At 38.3% G+C, this 21,917-nt stretch overlaps 1 protein-coding gene across 1 annotated transcript; it reads right to left on the bottom strand.

The window, feature by feature from the left end:
• Nucleotides 1-1,509: 1,509 nt before the first annotated feature.
• LOC108719485 (vomeronasal type-2 receptor 26) lies at nucleotides 1,510-14,566 on the bottom strand. The gene is made up of 6 exons (XM_018268351.1): nucleotides 14,316-14,566; nucleotides 12,543-12,834; nucleotides 9,946-10,773; nucleotides 3,965-4,186; nucleotides 3,499-3,619; nucleotides 1,510-2,435 (listed from the first exon to the last, which is right to left on the bottom strand). Exons 1-6 carry the CDS (start codon nucleotides 14,564-14,566, stop codon nucleotides 1,510-1,512), a joined length of 2,640 nt encoding a protein of 879 aa, XP_018123840.1.
• Between the last annotated feature and the right edge of the window lie 7,351 nt (nucleotides 14,567-21,917).

Below are 21,917 nucleotides of genomic sequence, written 5' to 3' on the forward strand. Positions count from 1 at the left end.
TTTTTTGGACGCAGCCACTGAAGCACAGTTGCCAGAAAAAATATGCCATATAAATGCTGAAAATAGTCATTTTTCGCCATACGTTGACCTTGTAGACATTGTTTGCCCAGTTTTTTTGGACGCAGCCACTGAAGCACAGTTGCCAGAAAAAATATGCCATATAAATGCTGAAAATAGTAATTTTTCGCCATACGTTGACCTTGTAGACATTGTTTGCCCAGTTTTTTTGGTTGCAGCCACTGAAGCACAGTTGCCAGAAAAAATATGCCACATAAATGCTGAAAATAGTCATTTTTTGCCATATACGTTGAGTCAACGTATGGCAAAAAATGACTATTTTCAGCATTTATATGGCATATTTTTTCTGGCCTCTGTGCTTCAGTGGCTGCGGCCAAAAAAACTGGGCAAAAAATGCCTACAGGGCAAATAATGCCTAAAAGGTCAACTTATACACTACTACAGCGGTAGTAAAATAAAAAAAAGTAAAATAAAAAAAAATGAATATTAAAAAAAAAAAAATTAAAAGTTGGTGCTGCTGAACTACTAGGAGCAGCAGATTAGCACACCAGTCCCACTCCCCAACACTGCTAGACTAATAGCACTGGGCTCTTATAGTAGTAGTAGTAGTAGTAGTAGTAGTAGTAGTAGTAAAACAACAAAAAAATAAATAAAAGCAGTCCTTACAAGGACTACTGTTATTGCAGCAGTCAGCAGATGAGATCAGAAGCAGGACAGCTGCCCACTGCAGCTACATACAGAGCACTGCAGTAGAAGGTAGATTACTAGCCAGCAAAGCTACCTAAGCTTAAATGTCCCTCAAACCCCTGCAGACTTCTGTCCCTCCAATAACAGAGCAGTATCAAAACGATTACTAGCCAGCAAACTTTCAACTGTCCCTGAAATCACTAACAGGCAGCAGCTCTCTCCCTACACTATCTCTTCAGCACACACAGGCAGAGTGAAAAAACGCTGCAGGGCTTCGGTTTTTATAGGGAAGGGGAGTGGTCCAGGGGAGAGCTTCCTGATTGGCTGCCATGTACCTGCTGGTCTGGGGTGAGAGGGCAAAAAAAAGCGCCAACAATGGCGAACCCAAAATGGCGAACGTCGCGCGACGTTCGCGAACTTCCGGCGAGCGCGAACACCCGATGTTCGCGCGAACAAGTTCGCCGGCGAACAGTTCGCGACATCTCTAGCCAACACTACATTATATTGTCTTTATTTACACTTTCACAACACTTTTGTTCCTTTAAGAATTGAAGTAGCATAATATTGATAGAATTCAGAAGTAGGAACACGTGAACTTAAAATCAATATCAGTTAATTACTTTCTCTGTTGACATTCAGCTAGATAATAACTTGGCCGCACTTATAATTAAATGATGATGACAATGATGATGATGATTAATGAAAACATTCACATGTAAATATGAGGAGCTGAATGCCTATTACATAAAATCAAGTAAGGTAATAAAATCTTCACAAAGAGTAGAAAAGTGATGATATGTAAGTTTACAAGCTTTTTGTAAGGTTATGACATCTTGTTTCCAATAAATTTGATTTTGTGTTCATTTCAGGTCTAAATAAAATAATGTAACATTTGGGCAGAAATATACAGGCTAAAAGTCCAGCACTTGAGGTGAGTATGGCAAATATCTCCACACACACAGTGTTTTTGCCTTTGGTGCTCAGATAGGCCGGGATCATTGTGATCCAAACACTGCAGAAGAGCAGCATGCTGAAAGTGATGTACTTGGCCTCATTAAAAGTGTCCGGTAATGTCCGAGCTAAAAATGCTAAAACAAAACTAACAGCTGCCAGAAGCCCCATATACCCAATAACTGAGTAAAAGCCAATAGCTGAGCCCTCATTGCACTGAATGATGATGGTTCCAGGGTAAGTGTGAATGTCCAGTTCCTGAAAGGGAGGAGAAATGGCCAACCAAGTCATGCAGATTATTATTTGAATGGATGAGCAGAACAAGACTACAGATATGGGCAGTTTCACTCCCACCCATTTTCTCCATGAGCTCCCTGGCTTGGTGGCTTTGAAAGCAACGCAAACAATGATAGTCTTGGCCAGGAGAGAAGAGACAGCTATGGAGAAGGTGATTCCAAAAGTGATGATGCGCAGCATGCAGGTTATATCCACAGGGCGACCGAGGAACAGAAACACACTGAGGAAGCTCAGCTTGATGGAGACAAGGAGGAGAAAGCTGAGGCTCTTGTTGTTGGCTCTCACAATGGGGGTGTCCTGATATGAGATGAACATTCCCAGTATTGCCAGAGTTATAATAAAAAATAGAACAGAGATAGATGAAAAACACACAGAAATCACATCATTTGTGTATGAGAGAAATGATTCCATTTTTACAACACACTGATTCCTCTTCTCATTGGGCCACTCCATGTCTGAGCATGGGAAGCAATTTTCACTGTCTGTAATCAAAACATAAAAAAGTAACAAAAAATATAAATAGGAAATTTCAAGACAAAACAAAAGAAGATTGACTGATAAAGAAGGTTATATAATGAAAGGGACATCGTTTGCTACAGTTCTAATTACATATAGTCAGGTAGCATTTTCTGATTACCTGTCTAAAAGCATACATTTGGGGGTTAGTTACTAAAACTCAAATTTATATCATTATTTTGATTATAATAAAGTTTGACCTAACTTCCATGCCAGATTTTGCCCCATTTATCATTAAAATAACTTGAATAATTTGGATTGGATCTGAATTTGTAGGATTTTTTTAAAAAAAACGTTCTTCCCAATATGCTTGAATTTTTGGGATTATTGTGCTAAATTTAGTGCAAACCACAACATCTTAAAATTGGTTTAAGTACATCTCCCGTTGACATATGCATGACCTCAACAGGTTTGAGATGGCGGATTTTCAGATTCCGGCTTTTTGCAGCATCTGTCTATAATATATTTTTTCATGAAAAATTTTAGTCTTTGCTCCAAACAGTCACTGTACTATGTACTATTTCACTATAAGTAAGCTTAGAGACACATTTATCAAGGGTCGAATTTTGAATTCATGTTGTTTTAAACTCCCTTAAATTCGAATGAATTCAAAATTTGACCTGGCGAAATGTAGTACTAAAATTGAATTATTTAAACTCAGACTAATTTAAACTACCCAAAAACGCGAGTCAAATACATTTTGAATTTGATCAAAAATGGATTGAGTTTATGTCTCCGAAAAAAAACTCATGTCAGAAAGGCTGAAAACATCTCCATAAAAACCATAAGAAATTTTGAAAATTTGAATTTTCAATTCAACCCTTAATAAATCTACCTCTTAATGTACTGCATGCCCTAAATATTAATTTAATGAATGTAACATTCTGCATTTACAAATTGACTTGGGGAAAGTACATATTTATGAATTGTAGAAGGTAAAATATTCTATATATTTTCTAGCTTTCCAGTTTACTACACTGGAAAGACATGAAATGGGAGAATACATTAATTTCATTCCATCATTTTTACCTTTATAAGATATCTCTCCTTCAGAACACAGAACACAAGTATAGCAGCAGATTGGAGCTCCATACCTTGGTGCCTTCCTGAAGCCAGGGACACAGTTGTCTGAGCACTGGGATACTGGGATCTACAAATAAAAAAACAGAGAAATTGCAGTATTATTTTGGTATACCGCTGATTTATCATTAACTTTTTGGAAGTGACTCCAAACTATATAGCACTTTATGAAAACATAATGAAAAGAGGACATTTAATAGCAAGGTTTAGGGAATAAAGTATGCTTCTGGTTACAAGCATGGCATCCTTCCATCCAGATCATAAATGGCCCATTTACTCTTTGGTTTTTAATTTCATAATAGGGGATGGACAATGTTCTTTAAATTTTCCTAAAATGTTTATTTATTGTTTTTGATTTCAATCAAAAACTCAACAAACATCAAAAACAAAGAAAGCAAGATAAATGTATTCATACCTTACTGTTGTTGGTTCTCCATCTTAAGTTTGTATCGATGTTGAATTTCTGATGTGATTGTTCCCATGGTGTAAATAAACCAACATGTGCTATAATTAATTCTTTATAAGATTTTATCGTTAGGTAATAAAATAAATACTTGTTCGTTAACTCACCATTATCATCAAAAGACAAAGTTGTATTAAAGATTTTATATTGGAGATTTTTCAAATAGTGATGCAACTATGGAAAATGACATAGTACAGTTATTAGAAACATTAACATATTCAAAATAATTCAAAAAATATGTTTTTTTTTTTTCAATAAATGAAACTGCCCTTTTCTTTTCATTACAATTTGCAAAATGATTTCGAGTCAATGGATGCATTGGAGCAATTGGAATCAACTTTTTTTCTGGCAAAACAAAATGCATGGCCGAAATGGAAACTCTTGAAGAGTTTCAAATTAATGTAATGTTATAATGATTATAGATGATGAGCTGAAATTGAAATTGAGGCACACTATGAAATGAATAAAATCCTTATATCACTACATTCCCAATGTTCCCACACACCAGGGGGCAGATTTATCAAGGGTCGAATTTCAAAGTTGAAAATACTTTGAAATTCGACCATCGAATTTAAATACTTCGAATTCAAATATCGAATTCAACCAAATTTCAGAAAATTTGTCAATCGATCGAATTAAAATCGGTCGATCAAACAATTAAATCCTTTGAATCGAACGATTCGAATGTATCAGCGATCGATCGAAGGATTTTAATTCGATGTGTAAAGACTTCGAAAAAGTTTGTAGAAGGTCCCCATAGGCTAACATAGCAATTTGGCAGGTTTAATTTGGTAAAGTATTGAAGTCGAAGTTTTTTTAAAGAGACAGTACTTTGATTAGCAAATGGTCAAAAATTCAAACTATTTTTACTTCGAATCGAATTCGAAGTCGTAGTATCCTATTCGATGGTCAAAGTATCCAAAAAATTACTTCGAATTTTTTTACTTCGAAAATTCCCTCTAATTCACTTCGACCCTTGATCAATCTGCCCCCTGACCTTTACTAAATAAATAGCTTCAGATTTATATACAGATTCATTAGTGGGTTATGTTTTTGGGTTGATTGCTATTCTCTTTTCAATTGTTTTTATTTGTGTTTTTACTTTCCACAAGAAGAATCATGTAATGATCATCTGCAGTGTACAAAAAGGCAGGAAAAAAAGAGAAAGATGATAAAGAAATGGTCCATATTCAATGGATATTAGGGGCAAGGAAAGAGAAGAATATAGTAATTAAAAACAAAAAGTTACTGCAGGTATGGAACCTATTATCCAGAATGTTTGGAACCTGGGGTTTTCCAGTAAAGGATCTTTCTGTAATTTGGATCTTCATACCTTAAATCTACTAGAAAATCATGTAAACATTAAACAGACCCAATGGGCTGGTTTTCCTTCCAATAAGGTTTAATTATATTTTAGTTGGGATCAAGTACAAGTTACTGTTCATTTTTAAAAAATGTTATTATTTGGATAAAATTGAGTCTGTGCTTTCTAGATAATGGATTTCCAGATAATGGATCCCATGCCTGTACAACAATTCCCAAACACTAATAAGATTGAAGTTCATTCTGATTGTTTCACATGAATTTCTGCAATGTCTCCTATCCATATAAAAATTCTTTCTAAAGACTTGCAGCTACTGGGGGGTGGGACAATGTTGTAACTAGGGATGCACCGAATCTAGGATTCGATTCGGGATTCGGCCGAATCTTTCGCAAAGGATTTGGGGGGTTGGCCGAATACAAAATAGTGGATTCGGTGCATCCCTAGTTGTAACCTTTATAGTATAGGCCAGTAATCCCCAACCAGTAGCTCGTGAGTAACATATTGCTCTCCAACCCCTTGGATGTTGCTCCCAGTGGCTTCAAATCAGGTGCTTATTTTAGAATTTCAGGCTTGGAGGCAAATTTTGGTTGCATAAAAAACAGATGTACTGCCAAACAGAGTCTCAATGTAGCAAGAACATTTTTCTTGCTAGTATTGCTCCCCAACTCATTTTACTTCCATATGTTGCTCACGGGTTCAAAAGGTTGGGGATCCCTGGTATAGGCATTGGCATTTCTATAGAGAACATTAGCATTTATACCAGAGGCAAGTCTAGAATGAAAGAAAAGAAGGAGTTCCAGCCGTGGGGAATGAATAAATATACTGTGGAGCCCAGATTTTTCTAAATTTTGCATGTGTATCTTTACATTGCTTGTCAATTTTTTATTGATCATGGTACAGTTCATTTTATCATTAAAGTGGGAGATTGTAATTAAAGATGTTTTCCAGAACTCCTCTGTGCTGGGGATTTATCCTGTTCAAATGGAAGGGGACCATGTACCAGTATGCAAGAAATTTCTACCCTTTTTCCGATACATTTCCAGAACAAGTAGTGGTAGACTCCCATATCTGGGACCACCAGTCTTGCCAATCGCCTTTGGACCGCCTCTCTGACAGCCTGACAGATTCAGAGTTGCTAATTAAAGCATTCTGGGATTGTAGTTTAATCACCCTCTGCTTCAGATGCATGGCATTATGGGTAATTATATAATACCCATAGTTATGGGGCAGAGGCCATTTTCGGAGTATGTTTGTAATTTATGTAAATCATTAAATATTTGACTTTATATAAATAGAATCTTTATAAAAGAGACAATACAATATTGGTAGGAAACATAGACCAACCCAGTTTAGCCGTACGGGGCAATAGACTGACCTGGGTCTCATTCAACTCTTCTGTTACTTGCACTACAACAAATTACAACAGATTGCTTAGGGATATGGTTATAACATTTTAAAATGCTGTTTTATGCATGAAAAGCACAATGTCAGTTGACTATAGCAACAGATTCTCATGTAGCAGAATCCCAACCTGGGCCGCATCACTTCCTTCTATTACTCAACATATAGCGTTAATTATATATGGACTATTTCTATCATGTTGACTCAGCTCTCTCAATCATTAACAACATAAACATTTATAAAACAGCACACATATTCCTACAATAGGCTTATGAAGAGGAATAGAATGTGGAACATTTTTGGAGAGTTTTTTGCGTGTTGCTAGTAAGAGTTCCTGTTTTGGTCCAGATTGTAGTTGGTGGCAGTGTATAAGTGATTGGTTGGTTTAATATCCTAGCTAGGTGTGTTCCTACCTTATTGCTGTGGGCTCAGAACTTCTGTCTGACCCATTGTAGCTGTTTTTCAGTAGCTTGGGACAAGAGAAGATCTAAGTCTGCGCATAATTGGCATATGGATCCTTTCAGAATAGGAGATGGAGCAATTTGGTCTTGTAAAACCTTGTTGTGAAGTTTTTTGAAGAGTTAATTTCTCTTTTTACTGGGCTTCCTAAAACATAATGGAGGAGCAAACTTGGTTTCTTAAACTAAACTAATTAATGTGGTTGAATGCTATTCGAAAGATAAAAGGTAACTCTAGATTTTCTTTATTGTTGCTAGTAGTGATGGGCGAATTTATTAATATAATAATAAATTATATAATAATATAATATTATATTATTATTATTATTAAATATAATAATAAATATATTTAAAAAATGTCGCCGGCATCCAAAAAACGAGACGCTGGCGCTGTTTCACAGATTTTACGCAAATTTTCCGGCGAAACGGCGCAAATCCGCCCATCACTAGTTGCTAAGAGATTTCAGAAATATTGAGTAAAGTGGTTTGGTAATCACAGAGCTGTTTTAATACCTTGGGATGAAAACCATCCAGTCCATTATTGTTTACATTCACATGTTCTAGCTTCTTTTGAATTTTTTCACCCAGTTATATTTTGATTTAACTGTTTGGAAAGAGTTAGTTGTTTAACTTTTATAGATTTTTGATGTTAGAGATATGGTTTCCATTAAAGGGCAATTTTTTTTGACATGGGAAGCTATATTAATCAGATGTGCTCTTATGGTTGCTTTGCGGGCACACCACACCATTCCCAGAGAAGGTGCCTCATTCTGTTTGGTTTCAGAATGTAGTTTAATATGGGATTTAGTTTAAAATGACTTTTTAACCAGTGACTAGTTCACAGCACTCTACAGGATAACATAGTTTAAAATCCTTTATTCAGAAAATGAATTTAAGAAACCCATCCCTTTGAAACAAAATATAAGATCAATTCAAAGTGGAGGGCCCTCGCAACAGTCTTGTTTAAAACACACATCAATAAAGTATTTAAGCTTAATTTATACAGGAGGACACAATATTAATATGTCACATTTTACACATCTTTAGTCTTTCGCCACAATTGTAGCAAATTCCCCTCCGTTAGCTTAAGCAAGAAAAAAAAAAGCAATTTTAAACTGCATCTCATTGCCTAAGCACTGTCCTGACTTTTGGACTTTCCAAACTGGTATGAATTTGATTGAGCAGTGCACCAATTTGCTGTTTTTATTCTATTAATTCATTAATAGGGGATTTAATAGTATTTAAATCTTTATTTAATAGTGAGGTGTTAAGCCTCCACAAGGGTTTGTAAGAAATGTAATATTCTATGCGGGTTAGGGAAACTAATAGGTGGTGTAATAGACAAGTTGGTAACATGGTGCTTCTTGAGGGGTTCTTGAATTCTTGGGGAAACTAAAAAAAACATTCTATAATATGGTAAACTTGGAAAAGGTGAAGTCTTTGGTTGTGGAGTAGTGTTTTCTCCATGGGTCATTTAGGTTAAATTTTTGCAACAGGCGTTTGGGTTGGCTTGATCAGGAGCAACTGTATCATGTCAGCATTCAGCATTGGACTGGGGTCCAGCCACAAGGTCCTCTCTGACGCAACCCTCCTGCTCAAGCGCATACCTTTTTCCTGCGCGTCAGTGCAACCGGGATCATAGAGGGAGTGCAGGGAGAGGGTCTGGGCTGGTGGGGCCCAAAAGAGCAGGGGCACACAGGGTTTTTCCCCAGTGTCCCATCAGCCCATCTGACCCTGTCAGTATTATGTTTTTTGGCTATATAGAGGGCACTGGCCCTTTTAGAGGGTGAATTAAGTCTATTAGTGTTAAAGGTTAGGAAGTGAAGACATTTCTCTTATTTTACAGATCCATTATAGTTAGTTTCTGAGATGTCATTTCTTCCCCTTGAGATGCTGGTGAGTCAATTGAGATATTGTGAGCGTTTATGATTTCTGTGACTGTTTCCTGCTAGTGGGTATGGGCACTGGATTCATCTATGTTTACTTACAATTCTTTCAATATTTTAGCTATCTCTCTGATAGCAGAAGGAATGATAATTTTACTGATCACTTGAGGCACAGCTCTATAGATGTGCACTTTGAGTTTGTCTCTAATCAGTCTAGGCCTCTGTGTTTAGTACTGCTAGAAGTGGGTGACCTAAGAAAGTCAGTTGAGTCACAGTGGGACCTCCAGTAAATTTCAGTACTGGAGCAAACCATTAATCCATTAAACCAGAGATTAAAGTTCAGATGGAAAAGTCTTTTAATGGAACAGTAACACCAAAAACTAAAAGTGTATCAAGTAATGTAATAATTAGTGATGGGCGAATTTATTCGCCAGGCGCGAATTCACGGCAAATTCCCACCATTCGCCGCAGGTGAAAACGCTGTGAAAATGCAGTTTCGCAAATTTTTCGGAGGAACACTTGGTCTGAACTATTCAATCGCATATTAGATAACCCCCCAGTCAAATTGTAAGTATATTGAAATTTATTAGAGTTAAAAAAAATTCACATGAATTCGAAACTCGACCTTTGATAAATGGATCTCTATATCTATATGTTAATTACTTTAAAATGCTTTCTTGTTTTGGTGTTACTGTTCCTTTAATGGAAGTGAGGGTCAAGCAGGGAATCTGTATCACTGCTCTTTAACTAGATGAGGGAATATGTAGACTCATATTTGTGACCCAGGTCTGCTAATGGTAGTTACACCATTGAAGAAAAACAATAACTTGCTCAATAATAGAAAACTCTTTTGAAAATGTTTACCTGGTTTCTGTATTTGTTTATATTCCCAGGACTTTTCTGATTAAAAGACATATGCATATCTTGAATTGCCCGAGCCATTATCTTGGCTGCAAAAGCCACTTGGGGAACATGTAATATATTGTCAAAGTGCCGCACTTTACTAATACTTTCTTTTCCAGTGCAATTATAAAATTCCATATCATAAACATTTTTATAAAAATCGTTTTTGCTTTGGTCCTTTGACATACATGAATGATATTGCATCCAGATATCTTCCAGTAGTTTATCTTCTGGGAATTTGGAAGGATGAATGTTCTTTAAAAACTGTTTTACGGCAGAACTTTCTTCCAATGGTAGACTCTGTGTCATTCCCAAACTTCCATTAAATATGTCTAGGGCATAATCTATGATGTGATAATTAGATGATATTGTATAGGAAAGAACTAATGTCTTGTTATTGAATTCCTCTTTAAATGTCTTTAATATCCCTACTCCCCCTGTAGACAGTGTTCCACAAAGTACAATGATACTGGATGAAGATGTTTCAATTGTGTTCTTAAATTTCCTAATTTGTCCTTCCTTTTCAGATTCAGCAGTATCATCAAGACTCTTTAACTTTATGGTGAACTCAACACATATCCCATCACTTGAGAGATAGTTTGTTAGCAGTTGATGTTCTTTTTCTCCTCCATAATCATCCAGTCTTATAATTCCAATCCAGGTCCATCCAAACTGTTTCAGTAATTTGCTTAAAACGGAATAATGACCATGATCACTTTGTAGTGTCCGGAAAAAGTATGGGAAAGTGACCCTGTCACTGAGGAAAGTGTCTGTAGCACCGGAGCTGATCTGTAAATAGAGAAAACAAGATATTAGACATCATTACTTCTTTGATCATGATGATGGAATAACTATAGCTTGTTTTATTCATTGTTCACTTATTGTGTATCCTAATGTCATTTTGCTGGAAAAATGTTGCACATTATTTTTTATAAAAAAGTTATTTGAACTTTTTTTGGAAAAATCCATTTCTTGGTTAACCTTGGATTGATTTATACGAGTAATTTTTGGATATATACTCAGAATTAGGGATGCACCGATTGCACCAAATCCCTTGAATTCTTCCCAAAAGATTAGGCCGAATTCCGAACCAAATCCGGATCCTAATTGCATATACAAAACAGGATTTCCCTCCCCGACCCTAATTTGCACATGCAAATAAGGATTCCGATTCAGTTCGGACAGGCAGAAGGATTCGACCGAATCCTGCTGTAAAAGGCCAAATCCTGGGCCGAATCCCGAACCGAATCCTGGATTCGGTGCATCCCTATTCAGAATAAAAGTGATTGTCCACAAAGCTGTATTGATTAATAGATTAATTAGCCAAGTTTCGCCATGAAAATGACACCCATAGACTTTAATGGGTAAAGAAATTATTATTATTGCGCATCATAGATTTGCAGCACAATTTTTGTGCATCAAAATGAATTTGTCGCTCATACTCTTCAATGCATTTTGGTCAATTTTCGATGTTTCGCTAATTTTCAGGTAAGAAAAATAAATCAGATTCGCCCATCACTATATGTTTCTAAATGGCTTAATTTTGACTTCACGGTCACACTTTGACTTGTACGCAGATGCATATAAAGTCCAACTAAATCTGTACCTGTATAGTAAAAAATAAAGTGTACAAGTCTGAGACTCAAAATTGGCCTGGGCATTACAAGGGCACAGAGGCTCAGACAGCCCTCCACAGACTCAATAGATAGTGATTGTCTATGATGATATTTACCAGAATCGACAGCATCAGTCAAGACCTAACAGAATATTATTAATGGAACAGTAACACCAAAAAAGGAAAGTGCAGTGTGATCCACAATTCATTTTATTCCACAACTCCAGCATAATTGTAGTTGTGAGTTTGAGATTTGCCTGATGCAGTTGTGCCTCATAAATTAAAATGTAAACACTAAATCTGAATTTCAACACAAATCAAAAGAAAATTGTCCTAGTTGGGATGTCGGGCACTGAGCCTTCTTGTATTTGTCTATATGAATTTTATGGCCACAGACTCATTGCACCCCCGCTTAATGGTTTTAAAAATTAGTGGTGAGCACAACTTTCCCTTGTTTGTTATAGTTATACAGGAGCAGTGACCAGCTCCATGTTGTAGCTCCCACTCTTTCCAGCTATAGTCAGGTGATCCCACTGGTTGCCAATAAAAGAGCAATAATGTTTGTATGTTTTAACCTTGAAGGCAAGCATTTAGCAGGTAAAACTTAGTCCCTGTGTAAAATGTATAATGAAACAATAGAATTCTTAATGAATCAGATAAAATTAAGCATAAGACCAGATAAGGCCAGATATGGGATGACTTTGACATAGTTGTTCAGCTTAAATATATTGCAATATATGGACAAACAATCCCTGTTTGGCTTAAAGGCAAAGGCTTAAGGCACAAAATGTCCCAATGTCTTAAATGAGTTAAGTGCTGTATTTGACTATATAGATATTACCATGGAAGCTTTAGCATCCTTGTCCTTCCTGTATAAAAATGCTTCTAATTGAATCTTTTTTTTAAATAAAATCTTTTCATCTTTGTTTCAAAGTTTTCTCACCTGGGAATATCCATACAGACTCAGTATCTGGGCTATGGGTACAGTTGTCTCTGAGGTGAGATCCCCAATAAATCCAGCAATGTTTCTCTTTGCCCTACATGAGTAATTGGGAACGGGCTCCCTAGTACCAGATAATATCTGTAATACACTCCTCACTGCTTTTGCTGCATCCCCACAGGAATCATAGAGGTGGTATCCCAGAGTCAAGTTGGGAAAAAATGAAGAATCCTTGTTAATAAGGTCAATGGCTAAACGAAAATCCATTAGATGTCTGTAATACTGAGGAAGAATCCTGAGAAAATGTGTATTTTGTTAAATGTAAAGGTGAAATTACTGGCAAGAATGCATTAACAGAATTTAAATCAATCAATATATTGATCATTAAAAACATATTTTTCTCATTAAAGGGGATCTAACACAGCTGTACTGCTCTGCTCAACATTTACTGAGTTGTTGCTACAAATCCCAGCATACTTGAACATATTAAGGTTAAGGCATGCTGGGAACTGTAGTCTGGAACATCAGGAAACTGAATTGAATTCAAATATAATTAAGAATACCACTTGATGTGTAAACCTGGTTCCATATTCTTTGATCTTGCAGTTTGATTACCTGTTTTTAATAACTCAAATATGTTCTTTATTCCTATATTTGACTGCATTGTAATAAAAAAGCCAAAATGACTCCATATATGTCTCCATATACTGTATAAAATAACAACAAGATGGCTGACACACTGTGGTACCAGTGACATTCTCAGTTCATGTATCTATAATTACGTTTGGTCAGTAGATTCCTTATTGATAACATTTCTTGTATATGTTATTACATTTTTAATCAACTTATATAGAAAATAGGGGGTAGAGGAACAGCATTATTGTTGGATTTAGATGCCCTTTCAAGCCACAATCAATGAAACATAAATATTACTCATGTAAGTACTCCATGACCTCTCTCCAGTTGATTTTGATAAAAACTTAAGTATGGGTTTCTTTGTATTAATATAATAAGGTTTAAATCAATATTTGAAGACAAGGGTCAGCATTACTCAATTGGAGTCCAACATGAATAATAGGTTATGTGGGGGAGGGAAGAAAACAACAAAGTTTAGCACCAGCGCTTATTACACAATGGAGATTAAAGACTTTTTCGGGGTCCCTACATGTCACATAATTGGTGTGTTTGAGACAATATAAATAGATCACAGCAGAGGGATAAAGTATCAGATCAGTTGTGGTTTTTTTAGGGAGGCAGACATAAATGTGATTGGTTATCTTGTATGCATGCCTTACATTGAATAGAAAGTGACTGGAGCAAGAAGGCAGAGGTATAAGGAACGCTAACATTTCACAACTTAATGAATCAAACAAAAGTTGAAGATAAAAACTGATTCCTATTGTTCCTTCTAAATTATACATGTCCTAATTGCATTGAAATGAATGCAGCAGAGAACCTGTAATTGGTTGAAAAAAACTCCTGTTCACTAAAGTTGACCCTATGATTGAAATATTGACTCAAACCTTGACCTTTGAGGAAAATCTTTTCCCTCTTCTGAGACAGATTGTTTGTGGCTTTAGATGATTTTTTTTACAGTGTTGCACACAAAGTCAAACCTTACACAAGAACCCTTACTCTATCTCTCTATAAATGCTAGATGAGCCATATCACCCCAAAACCAACCAGATATATATTGTCTCCTTTAACTGGTCACCACATTCAGATATAATCACTTATTTATTCCCCAGTTTGTTGTGTGTAAAAAATGGAACTTACTCTACACACAACCTCCTGCTGTAACCTTCGTTCCACTGCATGTAATTAATCATGAATGAGTTCACTCCTATTACTCCTCCAAGCATAATATCTCCTTCTCGAATGTATTCATATTCCTCGTAGATTTTGATTATGTTTAACTGACAGGCAGGGTTTGTTGTCTGAGAGCCAGATGTGCAGGGTTCCACAAAGAGCACAATGAGATATATCAGCACTTGAAGTAGATGTGACAAAGCTATAGATCTGAGCATTGCACCCTCACACAGTGCAGCAACAGTCACAGGATTTGAGACTGAATCTGGAGTAGTAAAGGGAATGGCTCATCCAACCCTCCATTTATAGAGAACTGGAAGGAGATGAGCTCTCTATCTTGAATATACTGTAGGCACAGGCACCTGGGGAATCTCTGCTCTATTCGAAGATGTTACATCTACAGTGTGGTCAATAAATTAAGAACTGTAAAACTAACAATAACATTATAACCTCTGTTTCTGAACTAAGTGAAATTAGAACCTGGGTGCAACAAAGTGAAGTTTTTTAAATATTAGTGTCTGAAATATATGTAGAGGATGATATTATCTTTCCTTTCTGTATTTCTACTTCTGCTGTCCAGTACACATTTCTTTTCATTGCTTCTTTTGCCTGTCCTACACAATTCTTAATTAGCCATTGTATATTTACACGTAGGGGATTATTTACAAAAACTCCGATTTATCTGATGTTTTTATTAAAGCAAATTGGATCACACAAATTGTATGCAGGTGTACAAAGAAAAGCAAAGGCAAGGGGAAGGCACCTAAAGAAATACATGCAGTTTATTGAGGAAACACACCTCACCGGATCTGCAAACCTGGCCTTAAAAAACCTTCGGTGGGATGGAGCTACCACTCCACATATTCAGTATATATATCAGAGGGTTGTCTACTCTAATAAACAAAAGAGTAGTGTCACGGTCGGCACCCTAAATCCAGAACCAATGCTAAGCACCGTGTTCTCGGCTCTTGCTTCTGCCTTTAACAGCCGCCTTTCACCTCTGAAGGAGCCCTCGCTAATCGGATGCCGCCAGGTCTTATTAAGAGAGGAGCCAAGCGAAGGGTTCTGGATGAGCAAGGGGGAACGATGGTAAAGTAGTCTTTTGGACAGAAGGTCACAGTACAAAGCGTAGACAAAAAGCGTAGTCAATCAGGCTGGGTCAGGGCAGGCAGAATTCAAATGGAGTCAAACAGGCGGGGGTCAAAGCCGGGAGATCAAGAATGGTCGAGACAGGCACAGGTTGGAATACAGATATCAGAATAGTCGGTTACCAGCCAGAAGTTGGAATCACAGAAGTCAGGTAAAGTCAGGCAGGCAGGCTCAAAACAGGTATCAGAACACAGGATTTACTCAGGATTTGGCACCAGATGAACCTATAACGGGCAATGAAAATAGCACAAAGTCCCCTTTAAATATTTGAATTTGGTGCCATTGCACAGTGACGTCATGACGTCAGCATCAAATGCGCCTATACAAGAAATAAGTGCATCCCCACAAACCCCACCAGTTGTTACAAGTTGTGTTCATATTGCTGCTATATGTTTCTATCTACTGCAAACTAGCCAACATGTACACCCCCCACACCTTTTTCAGAGGACTTGCTGATTTAATTTACAAAATATGCCCTCCAGTACCATAACTCCACTATTTTAATGGCAGGAGATTGTAACACTACCCCCAAACCTGCTTCAGAAAGATGGAAAATGGATGGTGCCAGTGCAAGCAGAGATAACCCAAAGTTCAGCAACTTCCTTCAGTCCTTAGATCTCATAGATGCTTGGAGGGTGTTTCACCCCTCCACACCGCAAATCCCATCAATATCTGTCCCAAATAGACTTGGCCCTCACTCACAATGCTACCAACAATTCAGAGTATAGAATATTTGTCAAGAGGCATTTCTGATCATGCCCCCCCCCCTGGAAATGGTTTGGTCTTGGGAAGACGCTCCAGCCACAAGAGGCTGGAACCTTAACCCTGCTTGGATAGACATTGTTGGGGAACATAGAGGACATTAATGCCTCCTTGCAGGAATGCTTTCTTAATAATGCTCCACCTGAGGATGCATCATTTTGCTTAGATGCATTTAAAGCCTACTTGAGGGGAGTCCATGTTTCTAGAATCAATGCAATTAAATTCAAAACTAAAATATCAGAAACACAATTACAAACACAGGTAACTCAAGCCAAACTCGACCCTAACTTTCGCACAAACCAAGACTTGCAAAAAGCACAGTAAGAGTACAACACATTTCTAGAAGCCGAAACAAAAAAAGTACATATTCCTTAAATACAGTGCTGGAATTGGGGCGGGCAGGCAGTGATTGGATAATGTAAACACATTGAACATGCCTTCCCTCCAATCGCTGCAAAGCTCTGGCTGTCAGGACTTGCAAAACCAGCCCAAATGTTTCAATGTAAATGAAGCACGCACAGCCAAAGTGCGGGTCGGTCTGGAGCACATGAGTCTGGAATGTCTGATCTGAGGTGAGACCTACATGCTATCAGTACAGTCCTTTCTTACAGAATGGAATCAGAATTGAATCCTGCATTATGTTTGTGTCCTCACTCCTCCGTCCTGCCAATTATAATGCGCTGATCTCCCCCATCATGTCTCTGTCCTGTCCACAAATCAAGTTGCGATCTCAGCTCCTCTACAAATTTTGTGATCTGTGCTCCCCCTCAGTCATTGTACTTTTCTGTCTCCTCCTTCCGACTTCAGTTCTCTGTTCTCCTTTCTTGCCCCTCTGTACTGTTACCACATCTCCTTCCTTAAGCCTCCCTCCTCCTCTCTCTGTAATTTACTTTGGTGCTCCAACCTCCCCCCTCAATCACTGTACTTTTCCTTCTTCTCCCTCTGAATTCAGCTTTATTTCATACTATATTTCACTCACTGCTCATTTTCCATGTAATTTTAATAAATCAAGTTTTAGCAGGCATTTCAAATTTCTAAAAAAGCCACTTTGTTTTTTTATTGCAGCCAATGATTAATAAATGGGAAGTACAAAGATTAGCATTCTTTAAATTAAATACTGTAGGAACATAAGCAATTTAATGAACTTGTAAATCCAAATGCAGGTCAATATGAGCTGTGCCTGCCTGCATGGCTGCAAGAAAAAGATTGGAAATGCCTGCGATTGGTTAAAATTAAATAATTAAAAAGATATTGGTTGGAAGTTCGCAGTATTATGTAAAAAAAATTATTGGCGGGAAGTTAAGATGGGTACCACATGGAAAATGAGCAGTGAAATATAGTATTAAATAAGGCAGAAGTCGGTGGGAAGAGAATGAAAAGTAGAAAAGTGGGGAGCACAGAAGTAAATACTTTGCAGAGGAGCAAGATCTCAACTTGATTTTGTGGCCAGGACAGAGACACAATGGGGGGAGATTAAAGCATGATATATGGCAGGACAGAGGAGTGACTTCAGCTTTTTACCATGTGAGAGTACAATTTTCGACAGCCTAAATTAATTTATATAGGAAATTGCCTCCGTGCCACCCTGCTATGGGTTCTAGGGGTATTTATACATTAAATTGCAACCATGCCATCCTAGTTTAGGTGGGGGCATGACGACAAAAGGGGGTTTGGCCTCCTGAAAAATTTTTTGCCACGCTTCGCACACCACCAGCTCCTTCTGGGCAGGCCTTTCCTGTGGGCAGGCTACACATGCCACACATACACCATCCCTTCACCTTTTTGTTCCCAATTCAAGCACTGCTTAAATGTAATTCATTTGAGCAGGGAGCTAGAACAGGGAAAATGCTTGCCCATTTGGCTCAAACTGAAGCCTCCCCCCAACTATTCCTGCAACTAGAACAGCAGCTGGTTATACCATAGATAATGCTGTCAAACTTTTTTAGTACTGAAGGCCAGAATTTTTCTGTCTACATGTTGGAGGGCCAATAATGGAAGCCAGTGTTGACCACTTCCTGATTTTAAACCACACCCACTTTAAAACACACATGTTACCACAAGAATTTTAAAAGACCATATCCACGTTAATGGCGGTAGCACACCAAATCCATCCAACGAGACTGATTGTTAGAAACATAGTATCTAAGAAACTGCTCCAGTGATTGATTTGTTCTCTCCTGCTAGCCGATGGTTTGTGGGTGATAGGTCGAAGAGAAGGCCTATTCCGATGCCAACAACAATTTGACACACATTAAAGTCAATGGGAGTGCTTTAATTGTCACCGGCGGTGAAATTTCCACCGGCGAACTTTCCCGGCAATACGATTTAACCCATCACTAATCTCTAGGCCTCTTCGGGAAACAATATACCCTAGGAACTGAACAAAGGGAGCCTCAAAAGCACATTACTTGAACTGGCTTAAAGCTGGTTTTGTCTTAACCTGCGTCCTCCTGGACATGAACAAGATGAACAGAGAAACTATGGGAATAGATCAAAATATCATCTAAATATACCACGACATAGCACCTCAGATCATGGAAGACATTGTTTACAAACTCCTGCAAGGTGGCTGGGGCATTACATAGACCAAAGTACATTACTAAGTACTCATAATGCCCATCCCTGGTGTTAAAGGCCCTCTTCCATTCGTCCCCTTCCCTTATTCTGATTAAATTAGTCATCTCCTGTAGTCAAATTAGTAAGTGCCCCTTAGATCCAATTTTGAAAAAAATGGTGGCACTTTAACTCTGTTTAACTCTGTCAAAGAGTTCGGAGATCAAGGGAAAGATATAATGCCTAGAGATAAGGCCTAAGATCACTGGAAGAAAATTTGCTCATAATGATTATCTAGGGACTGAGTCATTAGTCCAGACATGAAAGATACCAACCCATTACCTTGGGAACTACCATCAATGGCTACTAGTCTGAGAGAGGGGACTAGCGGCTCCATCATCATCATCATCATTTATTTATTTATATAGCGCTCCATGGGTATCCCGAGCGTGCGTGCAAAGGTGATACAGATGAAGCCACTTTGGTTTGCGTGTTTGACACAGAATAACTAAACCCAGATATCCCATCTAATTAAAGCATTCACCATTGTGAACAATGGTGCTTTGGAATGCTAATGAAAAGGTTAAATGCATTAAATGAGTGTACACAATAGAAGGAAAGAAATGCAGTATTTCTTTTGACAGGGGACTCAGAGCAACATTACTTGGGGGGTTTACTGGTATATTTAGATGGACCTTTCTGATAAGGCTTACTTAGTTTTAACCTTTCCTTCTCCTTTAACATGCTCAAACACATTAACTTTTTACAACACAAAATAACATCTTACCACTGTTGTAATTCCAGGACCATTTCCCTTGGGCAAATGGTCCTGGAATTACAATAGTGAAAGACTGAGGTTCTTGGGCCCATCTGACACCTCACCACACCTCCCATCCCACCACTATGGCTCCCCAATCCCATTGTGAACACCCCTGCATGTGTAACCTCTCCCCCTTCCCATGCAGAATATCTCCAGCCCCTACAATGCTGGTACTGCCATCTTCCAAAGAATGAACAACCCCCCCCCCAGACCGCACAGATTCTGGGCAAGCTGCGGCCATGTGTGCTTGGACCACTGGGGCCAGTGCCCATGGATATTTCTCCTGATGCACCTTGGCCCAGTCTGTCCCTGGACTTTAATCTTGCATGTTGCACCTTCTATCTACTACAACTACTACTACTACAACCCTCATGATTTTTCTTTACATCAGCAACAGTACACTGACTCAATTCTCTTTGCTGCCACTAGGGGACCCCATCTCCTGGGTTGGCCCATTACACATTGTCATTCCGTCTCTCCAAAACTCATAATAGTTCCTTTACTCTGCTATTTCCCAGAACCACAGTCAAGTCCTGTGACTTTGAACCATATTCATATGGAGTGCCCAACCACTGACATCATCCACTAGCTACAGTATTAACCACCATACTGCTCCCCAACCCCCTGGATGTTGCTCCCAGTGGCCTCAAAGCAGGTGCATATTTTTGAATTCCTGGCTTGGACAAGTTTTGGAGACCTAAACAGCATGGTTGTAGCCTAAGTAGCACTGTTTTCATGAAGGAGAGTTGGGTTATATGAGCACCCCCTTTGGATGTCCTTAGCTTGCATGCCATTCAGACACTGCTACAAGCACAAGAAACAGGTGATGCCTGCCCCAGAACACCATGGGTGCAAGTGCTCAGTGGATGGGTCCTTTTATTTTGCTTAAGACTCCAGCACTTGACTCACTGAATTTGTAAATGAGGCCCATAAGTATCAGCTTGTGACTGTAACGTCTTCACAAGTTGCACTTTCTAGATGTCAACATGGCATGGCATAATTTTGTACAACATCAGATGCACACGCTCACATGGAGCCAGCTACTTATCACTTGGTCAATAGATAGTGCAAAATACAGATCCCTCTTGCCCACGGCCAGTTATTGCCTAATCACAAGTTGCACCAGATCTAATGGCTCAAAAGAGGTTGTTTTGTGTTTTGTTAGGTGCAGACTTGTGTATGATTTGGATATAGTACTGTATCCATAGCATTATTGCAAGCCCAATATGTCATTGGTATCTTTATGTTTCCCCACTCCCAGGGGTTTTGTTCTGAAGTAGGAACCCCAGGATTAATACAGGGACCCCATGACTAATACAGGGACTCAGGACAAATATGAGGACCCCAGGACTAATACAGGGACCCCAGAATGAATACAGGGACCACAGGCCTAATACAGGGACCCAGAACTAATATGTCATTAGTATCTTTATGTTTCCCCACTCCCAGTGGTTTCCCTCTGAAGTAGGAACCCCAAGACTAATACAGGGACCCCAGGACTAATACAGGGACTCCAAGACAAATATAAATATATATACAAGGACCCCAGGATTTATACAGGGACCCCAGGGCCAAACATCTCTTTTTAACGTCCCTTCAACAGTGCAACCAGTGTGCCAGTGTCACCCACATTATCAGAGGCAAAAAAAGAGAAAGTAACAGAATGATTTATGGGTTTTTTTTTTTGTTTTATTGGTGAAATGTATTTGTAAGAAGACAGTAGAGTGTTAGGATTTAGTTACACATTGTATGTTCATATGATTCTCATATTGTTCTGTATCACTAGACTTTCTTTCTGAATGACGTTGTTTCCCTATTTGCTATACAGAGACAGATGTCAGTAACAAGGATCCCTCTGAGACTTCATCTAAATAAAAAGAACTTGCTGGTGTCCGACTAATGCCGAGCGCCCTCCCTCCCCTGACGGCTCAGTGTTCCAACTGTCAGCGAGTTCCTCAGGGGATTCTATATGTAAGTTGTGTAATTACAGGGCTCACTTGCACAACAACTACCAGCAAACTTTTGTTTAGTAAATAACAGCCATTCCAGTCCCGCTCCTTCCCTAAGGAGAAGCCAAAGCCGAGCCGCACTTATTGTTTATTTTCTACAGCTGCTCCTACTGACATTCCATGAAAAAATGACAAAAGAAAAGTTTTATGTTGCATTTGAATGAACAAATCTGAAATGTGATTTAAAATGACATACAAGAATTAATGTTAATCAAATCAGATTCACCCACAGCAAGACTAGTTCTGCTATAATAGAAAGTAAAGAGTATTTACTAC

The sequence above is a fragment of the Xenopus laevis genome, chromosome 1L, assembly GCF_017654675.1.
Source record: "Xenopus laevis strain J_2021 chromosome 1L, Xenopus_laevis_v10.1, whole genome shotgun sequence".
In the NCBI taxonomy this organism is placed as follows: Eukaryota; Metazoa; Chordata; class Amphibia; order Anura; family Pipidae; genus Xenopus; species Xenopus laevis.